The sequence below is a fragment of the Nyctereutes procyonoides genome, unplaced genomic scaffold (genome assembly GCF_905146905.1).
Source record: "Nyctereutes procyonoides isolate TBG_1078 unplaced genomic scaffold, NYPRO_anot_genome, whole genome shotgun sequence".
Classification (NCBI taxonomy): Eukaryota; Metazoa; Chordata; class Mammalia; order Carnivora; family Canidae; genus Nyctereutes; species Nyctereutes procyonoides.
In genome coordinates this window covers 37559977-37585202 of record NW_026575051.1, presented here as the reverse complement: position 1 = coordinate 37585202, position 25226 = coordinate 37559977, and the positions used below count along the sequence as shown (strand labels likewise).

The 25226-nt window shown below is 33.4% G+C and overlaps 1 protein-coding gene across 6 annotated transcripts in view; it reads right to left on the bottom strand.

Annotated features, from left to right (window-relative positions):
- The window catches only part of MYO6 (myosin VI), a 145642-nt gene that overhangs the window by 36226 nt on the left and 84190 nt on the right, over positions 1-25226 (bottom strand). For all 6 annotated transcript variants that reach the window (XR_008665034.1, XR_008665035.1, XM_055329647.1 and 3 more), the window contains exons 10-18: positions 23610-23690; positions 20554-20734; positions 14924-15068; positions 12393-12550; positions 10253-10344; positions 7499-7571; positions 5673-5800; positions 2455-2550; positions 1993-2166 (exon numbers count right to left, since the gene is read on the bottom strand). Coding sequence is in view for 4 of the 6 variants with exons in the window: in XM_055329647.1 (XP_055185622.1) it covers positions 1993-2166; positions 2455-2550; positions 5673-5800; positions 7499-7571; positions 10253-10344; positions 12393-12550; positions 14924-15068; positions 20554-20734; positions 23610-23690 (1128 nt within the window). In the remaining 2 variants the exon portion in view is untranslated. The remainder of the gene's footprint in view (positions 1-1992; positions 2167-2454; positions 2551-5672; positions 5801-7498; positions 7572-10252; positions 10345-12392; positions 12551-14923; positions 15069-20553; positions 20735-23609; positions 23691-25226) is intronic.

Sequence of the window (25226 nt, the reverse complement as noted above, 5' to 3'; positions counted from 1 at the left end):
GTAAGCACAGGGTTCTCCAAAAAAAATGGAGAGAGAGTAATTCAGAAGAGTAGAAGCAGCAAAAATAAACTTGGGAGAAGAGGGAAGAATGCTAATTATCAAGGAAGTAAAGACCACAAGGCATAAGGATAAACAGTTTTATGAAACTCAGTCTTTATTTGTATTTTTACTATAAAGCATATAAATATTTATGTACATAATAACAGAGTAAGAGTTCCATCAAAAAGGAATATTTTTCTAAAAAACTAACAGTAAAAGGGCTATGTTTCAATAACCTGAAAATGTTCCTTTTCAATAGAGAACTTCTGGCTCTCAGAGAGGATGGATAACTGAAGTCTTACTATAAATACTAGCCTCTTTTATTGCTTCACATAACTTGAATTTAACAAGCTATTCAACTATATTTTAAGTTAAGAATTATTACTTCATTTCAAAGTCTCTCATAAAACATTTTTGAAATTTTATTAATAATATCACTCAATTATAGTTTTTAGCAGTTTAATATGCAAAATATATCCTACTGCACAGAAGCAATATTTCAAGTCAACATAATATTTTACTAATACTTTAATTCAAAGAATTTTAAGAATGTTTGTTTTTTTATATTGTCCAAAATTTCAATTATGTTCTTACCAGCAATACTATTATAAATACTGCAGTACAAAAATAATATTAGCCATTTCATTTAGGCTAATATACTATTTTAAACTAGTCTGCTATCATATATCTACTCAGGTATTTCAGAGTATCAAAATAAGAGGAAAAACTCTTGCTCAAAAGAACTAAGAACTCATAATTAATTAATGTAACTTTCAACAAAGTTAAAGACTTTTTATTCAATTACCTCAAAAGTATTATAAGCTTTCTCTTATATTTACTTTAAAAAAACCTAGCTTTATAAACATGATTTTATCAAGTTAATTATTTAGAGAGCCCATTTCAATCCACAAGGGATTTCAGGAGACTTGTACTGTTATTATTATTATTATAGTATTCTCATGCTTAAATAGTTTCTAATTACATCATTGTTTAATACTTAAAATACACATAATGAAAGGCATATGCAGAGTTTTCTTGTAAATTCAGCAATACTTTGTGGAAATGTATAAAAGAGAAATTTTATGTCCTTGTTCTACTTATTATAATTTTTTATTCATTAAACTTATGATACAAAAGTTTGTAAATTCTCTTTTTCTAAATACTCAACAATAGAACCAATTTCTAAGACACATTATGTGACAATTCCTTGTCAGATCTCAAAGAATCTTTCTTTGAAAGAAATCTAAATTTCTGATCCAAAATTAATAAAACAAATGAGATGTTCTTCAATGTTAAATAAGCAGTTTGAAGGGTTTGTCACACAGAGCACTTATCTTTTATAAACTTATTCAAAGCTTTAATCACATTTTAGTGTAATGTGTACACCCATAAAGCATAGTGAGAGAAAGCACATTGAAAATAAATTAAAAACTGAATCATTAACTTGAGACGGGCTCTTTTTAACATGGCAGCCACATTCTATAAATAAGAGTCCACAAAGGTGATCATTTACCTGAAGCCCCTGGCTGTGCCTGCTTTTCCTCTCTCAACTCAACTAGTTCTCTCTAGCCATCCCGAGCTGGACTACTCCAGCTAAAACAAAACTGTTGAATGAGGAAGGAAACAGAAAACACATGGGAAAGAGAAGGTTTGAAGGTCAACCAAACAGTAAGCAGAAGCAAGAACATTAGGAGAAGCAGGTATGAATCAGATATGTTAAGCAACAAGAAAGAACAGACTCATAAAATTTTAAGAATTTCTGTATGTTCAATTATTAAACTTATTTTAGGTTATTTTGTATGTAAATATCAACAACGCAGGGTCTGTTCTTGCATTTCACGCATGGGATTTCTGGCAGTGATCTACATTATCCTCTGTAAAGTATAAAACAATATATTTTACTTTAAATGCAACAAAGACAAAACTTTCAAGTAATATATTTAACACAAATACCTTAAACTTGTTTCCCACACTGATGAAGCTAAGTTTTCCTGCTTTTTGTTTAGTATCTTTATTGTTATTTGTGGATGATTCAAATAATTCTCGTATAAATTTATCCCTGGATTCACATATTAAGGATTCAAGAGACATATGTAAAGCATCATTATTTTTTTCCACAAATTGAGTCTGAAAAATAAAGCAAACAGAAATGATTCAGTCCATCCTGTGGTAATATCTCTTGATGCAGCTGTGTTCAACTGAATTTTCCGAGATGACAGAACTGTTCTATATCTGCACGGTCCAACACAGTTGCCATCAATGTAGACATGGAACACAGGAAGTGTAGCCGTGTCCTGAAGAATTTTAAATTTTATTAAATTTAAATTGAAGTAACCAGGTGTGGCTAGGGGTTAATATTTTATACAGTGCAGCTTCAATTACAAATGGTTTTCTCTTGGTAAAAGTCATACTCACTGTTTCATAGCACACTGCCCCTGCAAAATGCCTAATAATGAAGCCTTCATCATCTCTGATGTTCCTATGAACTGCCAACTTAGATTTTCTGGGTATCTGAAAAGAGAACATATATCAGTTATTAAATTATCAAAAACAAGGATGCCTGGGCGGCTCAGTGGTTGAGTGTCTGCCTGCAGCTCAGGCTGTGGTCCTGGAATCCCAGGATCGAGTCCCGCATCAGGCTCCCTGCATACAGCCTGCTTCTTCCTCTGCCTGTGTCTCTGCCTCTCTCTATGTCCATCATGAATAAATAAATTTTTAAACATAAATAAATTATCAAAAACAGATTACATAATTTCCTTTAGAAAATATCTGGGATGTGAAATACTTAAAATTATAAAGGAAATTTTCACACTTTAACACACTTTACACCATTATACTGTCTTTGAAACCTCTAATAAGCTTTAAACTACCAATGAAATCCAGCAAGTATTTGGTTATAATCTCTTAAAAAAGAAGAAAGGACTAAGACAAAAACAACCTTATAAGTATGCAAAACAATTGGCACTTTATAAAGTTAATTGTCTATGTATAAAGTAGTAGTTCTTGACCTTGATTGGCAATTACTTGGAGAACTTTTAAATCTCCTAAAGCCCATACCATTTACATCAGGTGATCCGTAGGTACAGCCAAGATTGAGAAGCACTGTTCTAAAACACACCTGAAATCAGTATAGGACCTTTCCCACTTTTATAGCTATACATCCTAACATGTTTATACAATGAGCCTGAATCTATCTGAAGGATACTGAATCATTTTAGAGTTCTACTATCAATTATAATACCTCATATTTAAGTTTCCAAAATGTCTTCACATAAAAGTATATATATATACATATATATATATATATCAGATTCTCAAAATAAACTAAGGATAAGAAAGACAATCTCATTTAAAAATTAAAAAAAAAAAAAAAACTAAAACTTTGAGAGCCTTACCAGGCTTTTTCTAGGTGAAAGAGCTAGGAGACCACAGAGCCTCTTCTCTGTGAGGTGACACACCAGCATGAGTCAAAATGAGGGCCTGAAGTCAAAATGCCCAGCCTGATTCCCAACTCCACCACTTCCTCAGAACATTACACATGACCAGTTACTTAACCTATGTATGACTCCTCATCTCTAGCATGGGGATGGGGATACAAACAGGATCCACCTCAGAGATTATGAGAATTATAAAATAATTTAAGTAAAACCCTTAGATCAGTGACTGGTACATACTAAATGTTCAATAAATAGTTATCATTATTTTTATTTCCAAAGATATAAAAGTAATGGCTTATAAAAAATAGAATTTACTATCTTGCTCTTGTTCTCTTTTGAGACAAGCAGCCAAAGTCCATTCTTGATGCTTTACCTTGCTGTACCTATAGTTATATGTACTTTATCACTCAAGGTTGTCTGAGATCCTGGTCACAATTCTGTTGACTAGCAATCAGCACTTTTTGCAAAGATAACCATGCATCAGGCTTTTCATAACAAAGACCAGTGAACAGTGTATAAATAGGACTGGGTATATATCTTCAATTATAGTAAAAGTTTTGTTGAGGATACATACTGTTTTATTTCTATCTCCACTGAAGAGAAACAGGCTCTCCATTATAAGAAATATTTAAGGAGGGCAGCCTGGGTGGCTCAGCAGTTTAGTGCTGCCTTCAGCCCAGGGCATGATCCTGGAGACCCAAGATCAAGTCCCATGTTGGGCTCCCAGCTTGGAGCCTGCTTCTCCCTCTGCCTGTGTCTCTGCCTCTCTCTGTGTGTCTCACGAATAAATAAAATCTTTAAAAAAAAAAAAAAAAGAAATATCTAAGGATACAAAAGAACTCCAAGTTAGTAGGACAGGTAGATTAGATTCAGTCCCTAGAGAAGGTTATGACAATTACATCAGCTTTTCAAGTAAATGCATCAAACTACCCAACACTCTTGATTTAATGATATACGGAAACAAGAATACTTGTCTTCATTCACTTCAGCTCCTGGATCTATCAAAGCCCTGTCTGTTACACTAGGTTACAATCTCAAAATAATAAACAGGATAGGGTACATTCGCAACTCTAAGCAACTTCTCTTTCCTTCTTTTCCTGCCTTTCTTTGTTGTTCTCTGTAAGACAAGGCAGCACCTACCTTCCTGGATCAAATTAACATCCATATTTCTCTGTGCTAATCAGTTCTTATTGAGCAAAAAGATGGAGCTGTCCTTGTATTACCTCATATAATGGCAGCTGAGTGTAAAGATAAACACAGAATTAAGTGAACAAAGGAAACACTCCAACAACCACAGGGGCTAGCTCACGCAGAAGAGCCCTACTGTTCACTACTGCAAGAATTCAAGCACAGCTCTATTACCCAACAGCAGTTCAGGAAACTAGGTCTTTTACCCCTTTCGGGGCACCTAGGTGGCCCGGTCAGTTGAGTGGATGACTCTTGGTTTTGGCTTGGGTCATGAGATTGAGCCTGTGTTGGGCTCTCCCTGCTTAGCACAGAGTTGGCTTGAGATTCTCTCTCTCCCTCTCCTTCTACTCCTCCCCCTGCACATGTGCTTTTTCTCTCTTCCTAAAATAAATAAAATCTTTAAAAAAGGGGGGGAAAATAAGTAAATGTTTATTTATTTATATTGCTCTCTGTGTCTGTTTTCCCTTTAGCTAATAATTCTTCTACTGCTTCAGTTTCTATGTCCCTGAGTATATTTTCCATTCAAAACTCCCTAGGAAAAAAACATTAAAATAAATTGGTTACTCATTATCTAATACGGATTGCTTACACCAGTCAGACCCTAACCCATGAACTTTATTCCTAGTCTTACAAACATGGAGGCTGGTGGTTGCTTGTGATTCTAGATGGAATATGATTCAAGATCACATGATAGCAAAGCAACTGGTGGCCACTTTGCTAAAAGGAAGAACATAAAAACAGCAGGTATACCTTTTTGTACATTTTAGATAGATGAAATGTATTTTCCATCCAGCTAAAAGGGCCTTCATTAGATAGATCATTGTCATCCAAAATATACATGTATAAATTAAGTGTCTATCTATAGAAGATGCTGTGCTGGATAAATTATAGTTGCTCTCAGCCCCACATAACTTGTTATTCTAATTATTTAATATATAATATCTAGTACATCTTTCTACAGGCTTCTCTTCCCACCACAGAGTCTCAATTTTGGAATAGTAAACTCACAGTGAGTCGGAAATGTTCTTTGTGCTTCTGGTGAACTGCAGATGTAAAGTGTTGATCACTTGGCTGAGGAAGGCGATTTTCTTCATCTAAAATATCCAGTATCCCCACTAATTTTGCTTCAATTAAATCTATTCCAAAAACATCAAAATGTGATAGAGTAAAAACATTTTAAAGATATGTGAGCAATTTCCTGATCACACATTTAAAGGACTGCTCAGAAGTGATGTAACAGATGATTATATAAGTATCTTCACAGGCTACAGAAAGCAGATGGATTTTATTTCAAATGTGGCAATTTATCAGAAAATAACATCATACACAGATTTCCCCCACTATGGAAAAGTTTGCTTTATGCCACTTCGCTTTTACAAAAGATTTACATTAGTACCTGTCCTTCACTAGCTGAAAGAAATCCAAAGAGAATTTTCATATTTACAAAATGGTAATTGCTTCTCCAATTTACACCACTTTGGCTTATGAAAGGTTTCATATAAATGCTCTAACTTTCAGATAGCAGGGAAAACTATTGACTATAGGTTTTAGAAAAACAATTCCATAAACATATGATTAATGTAATAACCATGCTATTTGTAAGCTTGGATGAGAGGCCAAAGAACCAAAAATTCTTCCTCTCCATATGATATCTACATTCAAAATGAAGTAAAATTACATAAGCTTTTGCATACAGAGCTTTTAAAAGTGCTTTTCAATACTGATTCAAATGTTTTCCAGCAAAACTTCAGTAACAGCACATTTTTATGCTCCTTCCATTCATGTTGTTTGAATTTCCTGCTTGTACAATACAACTATAAAATACAAAGTGCTTAAAAACAGTATATAAAACTATTAAGTGGAACAGACTCCAAAAGCTATAGGACATATGGAGAGAAAATTCTAACTGCATTGTTCTGAGTGATGCTTTTTAGGCAACTGGTGATGGTGAAGGATGGGGCAGCTGAATTAAGCTATAAATGAATATTTTGATAGACATAGAAGGATATGAAATTGGGCTGAAAGAAAACAGAAGGGGAGGAGTTCCAGCAAAGATATCAAATCACAAAATCAAAGGCAAAGAGATCTGAGAAAGGCTGTAATATAATTGAAATGCTCAGTGAGCCAGCTAAAATTGAACATGCTTTGGAAAGCTGTACCAATGTAAAGCATTATTATTATTATTATTATTATTATTATTATACTATGTTCTGCAAATCTGGCATATGAGTTACTGACTCAATGGTCAAATGGAGTTTTCAAAACAAAGTCTTCCCAACAGTTAATTTTAGGTGTCCTTACTGATAAAAATAGAAAAGAATAACAGAGACCCTGTTCTCCTGGCTGCACAGCATGTTCTGGATATGACACATGAAACCTGTGAAGCCAACCTACAACAGGCCAGAGGGTGTTGCCAATACAGGGAACTACAGAAGAGCAGAGTCAAACACTGAAAAACCTCACTTGGAGCCTGGCTAATGTATGGACTTCCTCAGGTGAGATAATTTATCCCTTTACTACTTAAGCAATTTAGTTCCCTCTTACTCACATATAGACTGTTTAAGAATGAAAATATCCATCACAGTAAACAGAAGACATTTTAGGAAAACTTACAACATAGCTGAATTTGATGCCTTGGTAGAAAAAACAAAACAAAACAAAACAAAAAAAACAACAACTTCCTGGCCATATTAGAGAAGTAAAACCTCTCTCAAATGCCAGAGCTTTAAGTCCCATAATCGGTAGTATCAATCACAGAGCACAGAAAAATTACTAGTAAAAGCATTTACTCTACCTTCCCATATTTCCCAAAAGTGGAATAAAAAAACACATACCTATACAGTCCTGATTATCCACATAATGCACTTCATTAACACCTAGACCTTCTTTTTGATACAGTTCTTGTTCCTAAAATGAAATAATCATAAGTATGGAAATCTTTATGATATGAGATGGCTTGTTTTGTGCCATCTGATCATAACATTTATTGAGTAGTCCAGAGTACAAAGGCTCATATTGACTAGTTCAGGGGCTAAGGAGACTTACAAAACATTAGGGAAGAAAAATTCCTGCCCCTAAAGCAACGTAAAGTCAGAAATTAATAGCCAACATAATTTACATATGTGGAAATGTTCCTGCCTGCAGATAAGCACACTGTTCTTTAAATATGCAGAGCTATACACACATACAGAGATCTGTTTATAACCATTCAAACTCAAGGAAAGGTCATGGCTTTGAAATATCTTTAGCAATTTCAAAGTCAAACTTATTAGTAGAATAGACCATGAGTCAGCAAACTTTTTCTGTGAGGGGCCAGATGGTAAATATTTTTAGCTGTGGGCCATATCGTCTTTGTCAAAACTACTCAATTAAGTCAATGCAGCACAAAAGCGGCCATAGATGATGCTAAATGAAGAAGCATGGCCGTATTCCAATAAAAATTCATTTGCAAATAGGCAGCCTGCTGGATTTGTCCCAAAGGCCATAGTCTACCAATCCCCAGAAAACAGAAGAATGAAAGAACTTGCTGTGGTAAGTTCTAAAAGTTTAAAGAACAGCTAAACAAACTAGCCCCTTTGACATGAAATTTCTCTCTTCTATATATCCTCAATAGTCCTAAACCACTGTCCAAAGTCAGAAGAGATTTTTAACATGTACAGCCAGGCACTAAAATAAAAGAAACAGCAATTAATTGCAAATGGGCTCGAGTAGCCACACACTGTAACATACAAGGAATATAACACTGGGAAAAATAAAGTGTCATTTGAAAGAAAAATTTACAAATTAAAGTTGAATTCCTAAATGTAAGTCTGGCACCTTCTTAAAATTAAAGAAAAAAAAAGATTTTATCAAAGATGAGTGAACAATGCAATGAGCTTAGGTTGACATGTATTTTAATCTTTTTTCCCAAATGTTTAAATAAAAGGTTTCTATCATTTTAGAAGTCAGTGTCCCTTTAAGACCCAATCTGAATTTGAAATCCAAACATTTATTTTAAAGAATTGTTCTAGGGGATCCCTGGGTGGCTCAGCAGTTTAGCACCTGCCTTCGGCCCAGGGCGTGATCCTGGAGTCCCAAGATCGAGTCCTGCATCAGGCTCCCTGCGTGGAGCCTGCTTCTCCCTCGGCCTGTGTCTCTGCCTCTCTCTCTCTCTCTCTCTGTGTGTGTGTGTGTCTCTCATGAATAAATAAATAAAATATTAAAAAAGAATTGTTCTAAAAATAAACATATATCAAGATACTGTCTCCTTGTCATGTTTCTAGATAAAAATAAAGCTTGCTGGGCTGGCATGGAAGGGAAGAATTAGGGCATGTTAAATGAGAAGCACATATGTACCACTTAAAATAGTAACAGAAGAATTAATGTGGCTGGATAAAATATTTTCAGAGTGATTATCTGAACTGATAAGTATTTGATTTACCTGTTCATTTATGCCAGAATTGGCTTAAATATAGTATCCAAATAAAAAAGTATAAAAGGGAATGTGCTGGGAAACCCATAAAAACAAAAATATAATAAAATGTGAAAAGATTAATGGAATGGGAATAGAAAAGAATATTTCACATTTAAAGTCCAGATACAGTGGAGAATAGAACTTGGAAAACAGCAGTATCAATATGAGGAGAACACAGTATTGTGGGCCAGCAGCTGGAAGGTGAGTTCAGACCTGCAATAGTCACTAAATTGCTCTGATAATCAGTTTCTTCATTTGTAAAATAAAAGGCCGAACTAGACCATTTCTGAGTTCCCTGTAACTCTACTACCTACATTCAATAAAACATACCTCAAATAGCTCAAAGGAAGAAAGCCAAAGGTATTAGTAGGAAAATATTGGAGAATTCAAATACAAGGTAAGAATGGTGAATGTAATCACAAATCAAGTGATCCAAATCTACCATTACTTATTCTGTACTCTAAATAATTATGAAATAACTTTCCTAGACTTGGGATTGTGAGTGTCAACCATGCCCACAGATATTTACTAGGAGTAGTGACAGTAAGTACTTTCCTAGACCAGAGAGATCAGTGTCCAGCCATAGGTATCCCATTCACAGGCAACTGGGCAGTATACACAGTAACCTGGCAGAAAAGCACTGGCCAGAGACACTCTGGTCAATTGCCACACTGAATCTCCTGATTTGGTGGTTTCCTGCAACACAGAAAGGGTGAACAGGTAGCAGAGTGGGCAAAAGCAGAGAGACAGAGGAAGGATAGGAGATGTCAATGTCAGGGATAAAAGTAGAAAGTTGTTTGGCAGTGGCAGAAGTAAAGGCAACAAACTCAGAAAAAGAAACAAGCAAAATTCCAAGTCTAGCAAAAGTCACTAATAAGAAGCAACAGATGTTCACTTCTCAGGAGGTGCCTATTAGAGTTTGTATTGGGTCCCTAAGCATCAACTGTACAATTAACACTTCTAAGTGCCTGAGCAACATCTAGGCCACTGGGGGCCTGTCCTATGCATCTTTGATCCCCTGAGCCACCTTACGTTATATATACTTCATCAATCAGGGTAACTGCAGCATGTCTCTGTTCCCTGAAATTAAAATAGCTTAATACAGTTCTTAAATTTAAATTGTAATGGCAATTACCTCCTTCAGAATCCTTTCATTAAAAAATTGTTGAAGTTTTTCATTGCAATAGTTGATGCAAAATTGTTCAAAACTGTTATGTTCAAAGTACTCTGAAAACAAAACCAAAATCAAAAGTCATCATCAGATAAAGTTCACATTATAAATTTATAATTAGGATAAAATTTTATTATATCAATGCTTAATTTTAAATTAAGTAAAAAAATACATATAATTGTTACAAACTCCCCAGATGCTCTTATTTCAAGACAAATTTTGTTAGGTATTTAAGTATTGAAAATACTGTATTTTACTACACAAAAATGATGTGTATTAAATGAGATAAATGTCATAGAGTAAAATATACAAAATGTAAGCCACTTACAACATGATTTTCTTAAGCATAGGTGTTAAAAGCTATCTACATTAACTAAAGAACAAAAATGGCTTAAAATATAAGTGCTTAAAAAAATACAATTGCTTTAGGGCAGCCCCCCACCCCCACCCCCGTGGCTCAGTGGTTTAGCACCGCCTTCAACCCAGGGCGTGATCCTGGAGACCCGGGATTGAGTCCCACGTCATTCCCTTCATGGAGCCTGCTTCTCCCTCTGCCTGTGTCTCCACCTCTCTCTCTGTGTCTCTCATGAATAAATAAATAAAATCTTAAAAAAAATTACAAGTGCTTTAGATCTGTTTCTGTGTAATCTGTAAAATGATAGCTATAAAAATATTATGAATTTAACTCATTTAAAAATGAATAGACTGTATTACATTATCTCTAAGATACCTGCACCTCTAAAATGTTATGATTCTGTATATGTGCCTATCACAATAAAACTGGTGCAGACCATGAAACAAATGTCTGAAGATTTTGAAATCCTAAGTCAATGAGGAGTGTTTTTCTACCTTTGAACAAAAGGTAATAATTATAAGTTTTAAAATATGTATCAAATCAAAACCAAAACTCTACCCCTCCCCAAAAGTAAATACTCATACTTTTCTTTGGCAAAAGCAAACAAACTGCACAGAAGGAAAACAGCAGTCTTACAAAGCCAGAAGGAACACCTACAGTGATAAAGTCCAATATAAAACATATTTACTCTGAGATTTTTACAAAATAGTCATTCAAAACAAAATGGCACTCAGATGTTAGTGATTCATTTCTAATTGCACAGCCCTGTGGTTGTTCTCAAATATTTATCTTAAATATAAATTAACATATAATATCTTGAATACATATATTATCTACTTTATGTACTATATTATATACTTATATCTTTAATATAGATATTTTTTCATTTGGTGGAAATTCACTGGAAACAGCTACCTGCTGACAATACTAATAATGAATTTCTACACATAGCAAAGAGTTTTGCTTATTTGCTACATCAGCTTGTACCCAGCACTACACTACAGTCAGTGGTTTTAATGAGTTAATTCTCTTTATTAGTAGCTCTCAAGACTTTACCTTTATTCATTTGCATTCGTTTAGGAGTACAGAAACATCTAACAATAATGGTTTCTTTTTTTAAATAATTTTTTAAAATTTTTATTTATTTATGATAGTCACACAGAGAGAGAGAGAGAGGCAGAGACATAGGCAGAGGGAGAAGCAGGCTCCATGCACTGGGAGCCCGACGTGGGATTTGATCCCGGGTCTCCAGGATCGCGCCCTGGGCCAAAGGCAGGTGCTAAACTGCTGTGCCACCCAGGGATCCCCAATAATGGTTTCAATCAACATATTTGTTTTTCTCTTTTGGTGACGGAGCAGCACAGGAAAAGGGGGGGAGAGAGAGAATCTTGAGCAGGCTCCACGCCTAATGCAGAGCCCAATGCAGGGCTTGATCTCATGACCCTGAGATCATTACTTGAGCCAAAATCAGGAGTCAGACATTTAACCGACTGAGCCACCCAGGTGCTCCTCAATCAACATGTTTTAATTTTAGCATTAGTGTGACCAAAATCTATAAGCTTTTCCCTTTTTGAAGCATAAACTTCCTATTTAAATCATATTATGAAATGAAATTTAAATATGGACATATAACTGAAAGTACATCAAGTGAAAGGTATTACAAGGAGAAAAGTAGCTTTTTTATTTTAAATATATCTGAAAAATTGAATTAAAAATACCAAATACAATTTCACAAACAACTATACTTACCGAAACCAGCAATATCTAGGACTCCAATAAAATAAGATGATGTTTCAAAAGGAAAACACTGGTTTACTCTGTTTACCACATGATCAAAAAGATGGCTATAGACAGTCTTTGCCAAGGCATCACGAGCATTGTTTGCTTGCTCCACTTTCAAGGGTACCCTATAAAAGAAGACTATACCAATGAAAATTCTTTATAGTAATAACTGTGAAAATAACATCAGATACCCCAGATAAAAGTATATCTATCTAAACACATTCACTGTGAAGAAGAACAAAATAAATAGCTACAAAAGGTCATTTGTGAATAGGCACAAATAAATGGGGCTAAGAAGCATAGTAAAAGAACTAAAGAAATTACACATAGATAAAAAATGTTTTATTGAGTAAAAGAAGTTTGGCTCAAAAAACGGTTTAATCTTAATTTATGCTTTATTATACGTGCTGAATATATAAAAAATTATTCAAAGTAATAATAATAAAATTATTTTTAATAATAAAAGGAAGACTCCTTTTGACTTTCTTTAAATGCAAAAGAAACTGTTTAATTCAAGATAACTTTAAAGTATGGTATCTTGTTTAACACTGTTTAGGAAGAAATGTTTACAATCTTAAAATCTGGACTGTCCAATTCTACTATTTATTATAAGTAATTACATGGTGTATCAGTTCCAGATGTTGCAGATACAGACACACGGCCCTTTTCCTAAAGAAAATTATAGTGTGATGAAGAAACTGCCATAAAACTGAATTTTCAAACACCACGCTAAATGCTATCCTAAAGGTAAGTATGAGGCATTATGGGAGCACCAGAAAAAAATGTCCAATTTGAAGTAAACTTAAAAGTCTTTCAGGTTAGACTGACACTGGTCTAACCCTTTAAAACTGGTTTTCCAACTTATACTTCCTGCAACAGAACCCGTTCCTAAAGTCAATCTTTTGTGAGCACTCCATACATATAACACTTAAAACAACTACTTTAGAACAAAGGGGAAATGAAGGAAATGCTACCTGAAGACCACACATCTATGCTTTTACTGGACTTCCCCTGAGCACCAGAAATATCTCCAAGGAAAAGCAACTGTATGGCAGTACTACACATTCTCTTTGCTAAGGTTTACTTTATAATAACTTGGAATTAGTTTAGCAAAGAATCAGGCTAAATGTACCTTGCTAATGTTTCCCAAAGTTTAAGAGTTACCAAATTTTTTGAGTGGCTAGAAGTTTGTTTTTAAATCCTTCTTGGCTTAATTTGTTGAAATTTTTCCTAAAATATGTCACTAGAGCTCATGGACTGCCTTATTAGGCAAGGGACAGAAGGGATAGAGGATCTGACTTTTTCCCCCACAAATGAAGATCTAACAGTTCCTCAGAATGATGGCTGAATAGCAATTTTATAGTATAAAAAATAAATGCCTCAAACATAGGATATTGAGCCAAAAGTGTACAGAGACCCAAATACAACCTAGAAGCTCTTGGTTACAGATTTAAGAAATCTTGGCTAAGTTCTTATTTTTTTGTTATTTGCAATTTCCTATAAATGAAGAATCTGGGAGGTAAGGGGAAATTCCATTTTCTGAGTGCTTTACTAAGGTGAGTTTTACTTAGTAAATTTTAGAACAAACCATTTGTAAAGAAAATCACTTTTAAAGTAAAATGATCTGTTGCCTTCTGAAACCAAATGGTGATGGTTGCACAACCTTATAAATATACTAAAATATTCTAACCTATACACTTTAAAAAAGTGAATTATATCTCAAAAAAAACAACCTTGAAAAATTTTTAAAAACTTGTTGCCTTGGGGGCAGCCCAGGTGGCTCAGTGGTTTAGCGCCCCCTTCAGCCCAGGGTCTGATCATGGAGACCCAGGATCGAGTCCCATGTTAGGCTCCCTGCATGGAGCCTGCTTCTCCTTCTGCCTGTGTCTCTGCCTCTCCCTCTCTCTTTCTCTCTCTCTCTCTCTCTCATGAATAAATAAATAAAATCTTAAAAAAAAAAAAAACTTATTGTCTTGGGAAGCCTGGGTGGCTCAGCAGTTGAGCATCTACCTTTGGCTCACAGTGTGATCCCAGAGTTCTGGGATCGGGTCCCACCCACATCAGGCTCCCTAAAAGGAGCCTGCTTCTCCCTCTGCCTATGTCTCTGCCTTCTCTCTGTGTCTCTCATGAATAAATGAATAAAATCTTTAAAAAAAAAAACAACTTGTTGCCTAAAACAAATATTAACATAATCAACTCATATTTTTGTAATTGTACAAAAGTAAACTTCTCTTACTTTATAAACTATAAATCTGTACCATGCAGCATATTTGTAAGGAACCACTTTAAGAGCTGTGGAAGTCAGCATTTATTTATATAGTAGATTACTGCAAGGAACTGCACAGAATTCTTATCTTTCAAGTACATGTTTTAGAACATTATAATAAAAAGAATGAATCATACATAAAAATCAACTTTAAATCTCAGTGTTCTCAAAGATTTTTCCTTGACAAACCACAAGGCAAGATTTTTACAGAGCAAGGAGTTAAGGAACTTACTTTATAACTGTTCCTTTGGTGCCCCCTGCCGTTGTTAGCATGACTCTTGTAGTTAAACTTACACGAAGATCATCTTGATCCAAACCCAGTAATTCTGCACAATATTCCAATGCCTGAGTAGATTTATTCTTCAAATTACAACCACCTAATGAAAATGCATTTAGATTTGAAGTTATCAGACATTATATAAATCAGATCCTCATGATCCATTTCTTAGAAGTATACTTCACTTACATAAATTTGTGGAATAGAGAAGGCTAATTTGTGACTTTTAATTTCACCTCACTTTTTCACTACCCTTGTCAGACACTCATACTGCCAAGGTCAATGGAAGATCCTCTCTCAAGGCAGTCCATGATATAATCCTTCAGCCCATCAATATTAACTTGCCACTGTTTCATTTTTTATGACCCAGCAAGCAAAATATATGGATAGATTATAATCCCTGTAAATCCCTAGAGAAATACAGTACCTTATTAAAATTCATATGATTCCTGAAAACTTTAAGGAATAATTTTAATAGCAAACGTTGCCACTTTAGTAGATCAATGTGGCTGTCAACGTATGAGGTTTTATGTCTGTGTGTGTAGTGCATCTGTGTGTACCTGTGCATGCATACGCAGGTGTTCATGTTGCTTGGGAAAGAGGAAGAGGGTGAGGAGATAACTGCTATCCCCTGTACATTATATCCATAGATTTCTAGTTATGGAGGATTTTTTAAAAAATATTATATTTAACATATATATTTTTAATTTATATATATATATATATATATATATATATATATATATTATGTAGAAAGACACTATACTTCAGTGCTTTAGCCTCTGGGCTAATTAAGACTCATTAGCTGTGTGACCAAACAAGTCATTTATTCTTTCTGTGCTCAGTTTCTTCATCCATTTAGAGGATAATAACGGTACTTAACCTTACCTGATAAGGCTGTTACTGAGATTAATGAGGTAATATAGGTGAAGTTCTTGAAACAGTACCTGGTACATAGTAAGCACTATATAAAGGTTAACTATTATTATTTGTATTATTACTACTAATATTTTAAAAGTGAACATTTTACTTTTTAAGGTTTAATGTTTATAAATAATTCAACTCAAATCTAATTTCAAAACTACAAAAAATGTGTGAAAATCATAGTAAAAAAAGTAAGTTTACCATGAAAAATAAGTAAACTAATTAATAGACTGGTCTCAGGAGAAACAAACCATGAGATTCCATAAGAACAAGGGGTTGTCAGGATAACTCATTTGGGGAAAAAAAGTGTTTTTTCAGCAAATGGCACTGAGACAACCAGATATCCTCATGCAAAAGAATGAGGCTAGATCCCTGCTTTACATCATAAATAAAAATTAGCTAAAAAATAATCAAAGACCTAAATTATTATCTATAACTAGGGAAGTCTTAGAAGAATACACAGACATAAATCCTCATGATCTCAGAGCAGTTGTTTCCTAGATATGGTACCAAGAGCACAAGCAACACAAGAAAATATTAGATTTCATCAAAATGAAAAACTTCTGTGTTTCAGAGAACACTACCCAAAAACTTAAAAGACAAGCCACAGACTGAAAGACAATATTTGCAAATTATATACCTGATAAGGAACCTGTATTTAGAATACATATTTTTTTAAATTTGACAACAAAAAGGCAAACCAATTAATGGGCAAGGGATTTGAACAGACATTTTTCCAAAAAAGAAATACAAACGGTCAATAAAGACATGAAAAAATGTTCAAACTCATGGGCCTTCAGAAAAACACAAAAGCCACAATGAAGTAAAACACTTCACACATACTACTATGGCTATAATCCTGCAGACAGCATCAGTGAGGACGTGGAGGAACAGGAATCCTCATACAGTGTTGATAAGAATGTGAAATGAATACAGCTACCCTGAAAAACAATCTGACAGTTCTTCAGAAGGTTAAACATAGAGTTACCATATGACAGCAATTCCACTCTTAGGCATATACTCAAGAGAAGTAAAAAACATACGCCCATTAAAAAAAAAACCAAAAAAAAATGGAAGAATGTTTACAGCAGTATCATTCATAATAGCCCAAGGTAGTAACAACCCAAATGTTCATCAAATGGCAAATGGATAAAAAATGTGATATATATATAAAAAAAGTGATATATCTACAGAATGGAACATTACTCAACAATAAAAAGAGACGAAGTACTGAGGAAGCTACAGGGATGAACCATGAAAACATTATGCTAGAGAAAGAAGCCAGTCACAAAAGGCCACATATTGTATGATTCTATTTCTACGAAATTCCCATACCAGGCAAATTTATAAAGTAAGTAGATTAGTGGCTGCCTAAGGCTGAGGGATTTGGGAAAGAAGGAGAGGTGAATGCTGAAGTGATGAAAATGTTCTCAAAACTAACTTCAGGGATGAGTGCACAACTTCGAGTATACTAAAAATCAAAGAATTATTTTAAGGGGGTGAACTGAACAGTCTATGAACTATACGTCAATAAAGCTGTTACCAAAGAAAAAGAACAAGGGGACAAGAATACTTAGAAGTATACTGAACCTTTAATTCTAGGAAAATAAGCTAACTACTGATTTCTAGTTTCTATACACACACAGATTATCTAAATTATATAGCTCTCACTAAACTGATTAATCAATAATTCATTAATGTATTTAAACATCTTTTTTTTTACTGTTTTGCAAAGTTTCTCACACACTTTCAAGCTAACCTAAGAAGATATTTATTTTAAAGGGTTTAAAAAGGCAAAACTAAAATAATCAAAGGTTTTCATGTCACTCCCCTTCCAAAAAAAGAACTTCTCTGAACATTCTTTAAATTTGTTGTTAAAATAGCATTTACCTCTGTTTTGCAGAATTTTAAAAACATAGGAAAGTCCGAATAGGCATATTTTGCATATGCTATCATGTAGAAACTTTTCAGTTTTTATAAGAATCTTCTAAACATTTATAAGAGAATAAATTTTCTGATAAAATAATTACATAAATATCCACAGCTTTTTCAAACTGCAAGGACATGCCAAAATTGAGCTCTCTGGGGGGAAAAAACAATTCTAACTAGTAAGAAACCATTTGGATCTACAGGAAGGGTCACAGAAAAGATAAATAATAAAATGTAAGCCTTAATTAAAATAAAAATAACCTATTTTATTTTTTAAAGATTTTATTTATTTATTTGAGAGAGAAAAAGAATGAGCAGTGGGGAGGGGCTGAGGGAGAAAGACAGAGAAAGCCGACTCCCCGCTGAGCAGGATGCCCACATGGGACTCAGTCCTGGGGCCTGGAGATCATGACCTGAGCAGAAGGCAGAAACTTAACTGACGGAGTCACCCTAGGCCCCAAAATAACCTAGTTTATTAATTTTCTTGATTTGTTGCCTCTTTCTAATCCTCTCTGCTTTCTGCTCATCTTCCTTTCAACAGAGGATTTCTGAGAAGAAAAATAAAAGATAATATAAATATGTGCTATTTGCCTTTTGAGTGTCTAAATGCTTTTCAACTAACTGGATCATATCACATTTATGATCCTCTGTATACATCTGCATAGTCTACCACAGGGTAATAAATGAGGTGTGAAAATACCAACTATCACTTCTAACAATATTTCCAAACTGTGCCTTAATCTAAACTTTTTTGTGTTACTTGGAACTCCCATTTACTCCCTTAGTATAACAATACTACATTAACAAATGAGATGTATTCTAATTTTCAAAATAAGAATTTTAAATCCCTCAAAAAAACTAAAACTTTAATGCACACTAAGAACATGTTTGATTTTGCTTTTTACATCCACAACTAGAATTAATCTGTATTTTTATTTTACTTATTCATTAAAAACACAGTGATTATTAAGTGCTGGACATAAGTACTGACATCATTTAATATTTAATCCATTTATTCCTCTATATAACATGAGGCAAAAAATATTATTATCCCCAGGAAACTAGGGACACAGAGAGGTTAAGTTCATGGCCCAATACCACACAAGCAGGTAATACGCTGGTGATAAATACTCTGGCTCAAGAGCATGTACTCTTAAACACTACACTGTGCTGCATCTGATGTAACTGACTTTATGGAATCACAGGATACTAAATCTGAAAGTCAGTAAGTCTGTCTATTTCAATCTGCTCATCTACAGATCAGGACTCTCAGGGAGGCTCAGTGAGGGCAACTTGGGACAATGATCAGAAGAACCTGAGTTAGTCAGTCATGGGTAGAACTCAGCTCTCTCACATCTATAACTTCATTAGTAAATGTATTACTTCTGTACAGGTTCCACTTCCATAAAATGCAGATAATATCCCCTACCTCATTATCTTTATAAAGTTTAGATTATATTGTTTATGATGAAACACTGTTGTAAGGAGTCTTGCACGCAGCAGATATTTTTTAAATGTTCTTTTTTTCTTCCTCTTGTGCTCCTTCCTTATATGCATACATATATACTATTGCTAGGCACTATCCTTTAAAAGCACTTCTCATGGACTGTTTCCTCATTATTTTACAAATGAAAAAAACAAGGGTCAGAGAGCTTCTGGGATCTAACACTAGACCCCTGCTATTGACTACTATATTAAATGGTGCTTTCGATTTTTTAACTCATTCGTGTTATAAAATATTTTAATAATGTATTTATGCAGGAGTCAACGTTCTTTTTCTCTTAAGTGTCAGGTTTTTAAGTTTTGCTGGCCATATGGTTTCTGTCACAGCTACTAAACTCTGCTGCTGTAGCACAAAAGCTGGCACAGATAGACATAAATAAATGGGTGTGGCTTCGTTCCAACAATACATTATTTACAAAACAGGCAGCTGGTCAAATTTGGCCAAGGGCTACAGTTTTCCAACCCCTGTAATTCATGGATCAAACTTAAGATTATATAAAAGTTACTATCATGCAAGCATTAAATGTTCTTTTCAATGTGCATAAACTAGAACCTATTTTTTCCAAATAATAAAGCATATGAGCTTGTACATATTCAACTGCCCTAATTAACTGATCCAAGTTTATACCAATAAACCAGAAAAATGTCAAAATACCTTAATAGACAGTAGAGAATTATTCTGTGTACATACTGTAAAAGTTGAAAATTTTAAATAAATGTGACCCGGATAATCACATGGATAATCATAAGGATAATCACTTATGCCTCATAAAATGAATTATTCCCCAACAGTATTACTGATTTGTTCAAAAGAGAGCTCATAGTGACTAATAATGCAGCATCCTTCATTTCCAAGATGCACCATGTAACACAATACATTCTAGAAATTTCAGGGTTTTCAAAACCTGCACACAGATTAAATTTACGTATGACAAAAAAATGACAGAACTTCTAATTATATTCCTCTTTAAAACAAAACAACCAGGTGGCTCAGCGGTTTAGTGCCGCCTTCAGCCCAAGGCCTGATCCTGAAGACCCGGGATCGAGTCCCACGTCGGGCTCCCTGCATGGAGCCTGCTTCTCCCTCTGCCTTTGTCTCTGCCTCTCTTCTCTCTCTCTCTCTCTCTCTCTCTCTCTCTCTCTCTCTCTCTGTCTCTCATGAATACATAAATGAAATCTTTAAAAAAATAAAAATAAATAAAAATAAAACAAAACCACCACAAACGAACCTGAAGTGTTGCCGGCTTCCTCAAAATCAATATTTCCAAGATGCAGAACACCAGCTACTACCCGGAACAGATCAAGCTTTTCTTCATCATCCAAACCAATCTTTTTCATGGCTGTGCACATTCTAATAAAATCTCCATGGTCATCTAACAGAGGATCTTTCAAGGAACCTGCCTTAAGATACTACAAAACAAGAAGACCTCAATTAATTGCTCTTTATCATTATTTACATTAAAACCACTCTGCAAGGACTATTAATGCACTATATGACATGCAAAAATAAAATACGTCAATGGGAAAGCTTTACTATTCTAACAATTCAAAAACTAAATGACTGAGCAAAATATACACAGGATCTTTCTGTATTACTTCTTCCAACTGTGACTCTACAATTACCTCAATAAAAATCAGTCAAAAATTGAATGAGATGTTTTCCAATTAAATCACAATTTTAATACTAATGCATTATAATGCTAGATAAAAATATAAATTGAGTGAAAAAGAAAGAAATATAAGTGGTTGAAAGGAATCAACATGAATCCACAGGTCAAAAAGAGCTAAGGTTAAAAACTATAATAAAAATTCAAAACTAACGTTTAGCATCATACTCCTTTAGGTTAACTGCCATCAATTATATGAATATTCAGTAGTAATAAATAATGGACAAATTAATCCCAAATTTCATGGCCAGAAAATTGTTTTTTAAATCTTCCTGTATAAACGTATATGAGGTAAAGTGTATTAGTAAGCATTGTGCTTACTCTAAGAATTTATGCAATGATTCACATTTCAGAAAAAATAAAGAGAAAATTTGTTTTCTCTCCTAAAAGAATTTACATCTGAAGTATTCATTTGTTAGAACCTATTAAAAAGCTCAGAAAAAGGATTAAGGAAGTTAGGCCTGCAGAAACCTTAGAAGGAGAAAAATAAAGGTTACTGGACACAGAAATATTGGACTAGGAATTTTCCAGAACTTGATAATGAATAGGTAAAATTAAACATTAGGTAACAGCATCAGAATTAACTGTCCATTAAATTAACTGGCCATTAAAGCCCCAAAAAAGAGATTTTTTTTCCTCCCAATTGCCAATTGCTTCCCAGCTAAAGTTGTGATTATCTTCCACAAAATTCTTTAAAATGTTTAATTATGCCTGGGTGAAATTTCTGGAAAATGTCTAGATAAAGAAATTTTATTCTTAAAAGAAGCAAAGGAGAAGATCACATGCAGCCAAAATTAACAGAAAACACTGAACATGCAGAATTTTTAGTCTTGTAAATGAATGGTTACTTCATTTGAAAACTTTCTAATCAAATGTTAAGAATATATTGCTATTATGGCAGACTAAAAATACTGCATTCTCCTAAAAATTACACACAGCTTAGACACTCAAATGGAATTAGGCAAAGGATTCTAATTAGTCAAAATGATCACCTCATCCTCCTGATAAAGAAGACATAAAAAGTAATTTAAACATATTAATCCATTATTCACATATAATTTTATATATACACTCAGTAATATGAATAGCTCACAAAGTATGCTGATTCTAGAATGGCAAAGAGCACATTTTATTCTCAGCAGAATACAAAAAGTACATGTTACTCTTTGGAGAGTAAAATCCAGTTTTCTTCCCTTTTTACTTAGTTTTTCCCATGTCAAAGATCAAATTTAGATATATGTCTTTTTCCTTGAGGACATCTGCACTATCCTACTAGGTAATGTTTCCATTACCTTAGAGGAAGAAATACAATTTCTATATTCTGACAATGTATTATAAAAATAAAGGTTATCATGACAAAGATACCATAATAAATACTGAAGCTACTTCTTAAAGTGCAACCATGAATGTCATATAAACTAAAGTTTACAATTTATAATTCAGACATTTATGTCTAAAATAATAAATATCAGGGCACCTGGATAGCTCAGTTGGTTGAGCATCTGACTCTTGATTTCGGTTCAGGTCACGACGTCAGGGTTGTGAGACTGAGTCCCACGTCAGGCTCTGTGCTCTGCAGGGAGTCTGCTTAAGATTTTTTTTCTTTCTCTCTCCCCTCCCTCTACTCTATACACATGCACTCTCTCACTCTCTCTCAAATAAATAAAATCTTTAAAAAATAAATAAAAATAAAATGATAAATGTCAACTTAAAAATTAACTATTCAATTGGCTGAGAATTCAAAATAATGGGAATTTTTATTTGCTTTCTGTTCTTTTCTAGGAACATATTAGAGACATAATTCATCTCACCATTTGAAAGGAGTCAAAAGCATCTGATTCACACATTAAAAGGCGAGCATAATAAAGACTGTACAATACTCAATATAAATCTTTAAATAAAATTAACAAAGACAAAATGAACTAGTCCCTATCATTAATCCTGACTCAGTATTTCATAATTTAACCTCCTTCAGTAGATACAACTTAATACTATTACTTGAACATTACATATTAAAATTTATAAAAGTTATAGATTTTTAGAATAAGGATCTGATGTTTTTAAAATAATAGTACAATAATACCTAATTACCCTTACAAATATAACTTAGTAAGACCTATATGTAAAACTTTCCATATTTCTGTATATTACAGAAATATAATGTTTTAAACAGAAATACAACAACACATGAGCATCAGTTCACAAGAATGCTTACACTATTTAATGTCTACTTCAGAGCTAAGTCTTAAAGTGGAAAATAAGTTATAAAGGACACATTTTATACTTAATCCCAAGTGGGTCATGTAAGAGTAAGTTTCAGAAATGTTAGCAAAGGATAATTCTTAGGCAATTTTAATAGCCTCACATGGGGGAAAAAGAACAGGAAGAGAGCAGTGCATTGAGGCCTAAGCAAGAAGAATCAAAACTTGTGGCTTTTACAGATAGATATCAACAGAGGCATAAAATACTACACTGTGAGAGAGACTTGGATGAGCACTTCTTTTTAAAGTATAAGTCAAAAAGTATGAAATATTATTTGGGCTCCAAAATAAAAAAAATATATCTTTCAGTATTTTTTTTGTATTAAAGATTTTAATTAAAAAAATAATCTACTATACCTCAGGAGTTTTTCGGTTCTGTAAAATCTGTTTGTCAGTTTCTTTGTTAGCAAAGTATCTAGTGCAGCCTCGGTTTAAGTACTAGGAAAAAGATATATAAATATAACAAATATGATCTACAGGAAAATAGCACAAAAGAAAACACAACTTATCAAACAGTGGTAACCAAAAAGAATTTTTAAATATAACTTGAATATCATTTAATCTCTCAATTACAACTGATACTTCTATATATTATAAACATTTTACTTCTACTAATCAAACCAAGAATATTGAAAATCCGGATTCCTGAAAGTAGATTTTAAATTAACTAACATAAAAACCAATACCATAAAACTTTCCTATTTTTAAAAGGCAGAAATTTTAAATCTCAATATCAAATATCTTCTTAAAAATATAGTTCATAAGATAAGTACTACAAATAATAATGAAAATCACCTTCTTACTAAATATGTAGAGTGTCAAATAAGAACTCACACATTGTGGTTTAATATTTCAAGTAATATTTTTAATGCTGAATAACAGAATAATATCCCTGAGTTTCTTAATTTCTGATTTTTAAAATCAGTTCTTCAAAACATGCCTTTCATATTTACTGATAGTTAACACTGACCATACGTGAATTATAATACTTGCTTTATGAACCTTCATAGGTATTCAAATAACAATTTCAACTTTAATCTCAATGATTTACTTTGCTGCCCAGAAGCCCACTAAAGACTAAGCACTTTTAAAACATAGAACAAGGGAAGTAGTTGAGAAGAAAACAATTTATTAATCTCAAAGAGATTTTCTACCCACATTTGGGGAGTGGGGGTAGTCAGGAAAGAAGTACACAAGAAACAAGATGGAAAATGTTTTTAAACATCTCAGTATTCCTTAAATCAGGTCACTATGATTCCACTATACCATGGTCATGAATTTCAAGATTAAACATATATCACACAGATACTGTGAAAAAATGTATACTACATTTTTAATGATTTGGGGATAAATTAATATTTTAGATGATCAATACATTTATCTGTGTCCCTCCATTATAATGAAATATTAAGATACAGATAAAACCAGAAAATGATCTACAATGAAAAAAAGTGATATACAATGAGCTATTCTTTCTACCTTAGAATCTTTAGGAACAAAATAGAAGAGGTAAGAAAATATTCGTAAGCAATTTCAACTATTTCAAAAAAGAACTCTTATTTTAGTGAGAGAATAGTAGCTTAATTGCATAGAGTCAAAACAAATGTTTTCTTTGCTATGAAGGGTTTTATCCCCCCAACCCCAATTGTTTTATTGACTATTTGGCTTTTGAATAGCTAAATTTAATATAAAAACCTACTACCTGTTTTGTCCAACTTTTCTGTAACTAGAAAAAACTATTCTTGAATCCATTTCATTCTATCCAAGCTTTATTTCTCTTAAGGATCTTTGCATAACTACAACAAATGCTTCCATAAAACATATGCAAAAATATTTGAGTATTTGAATAATACAATCTTTTAAACCTTTTATTTTATTTTCTAAAATACATGAGTAGTTAATAGAAATATTTCCAAACACAGGTATATCTACAATTCTTTACATACTATTTTGGATAGTATTTTTGGAAGTGTT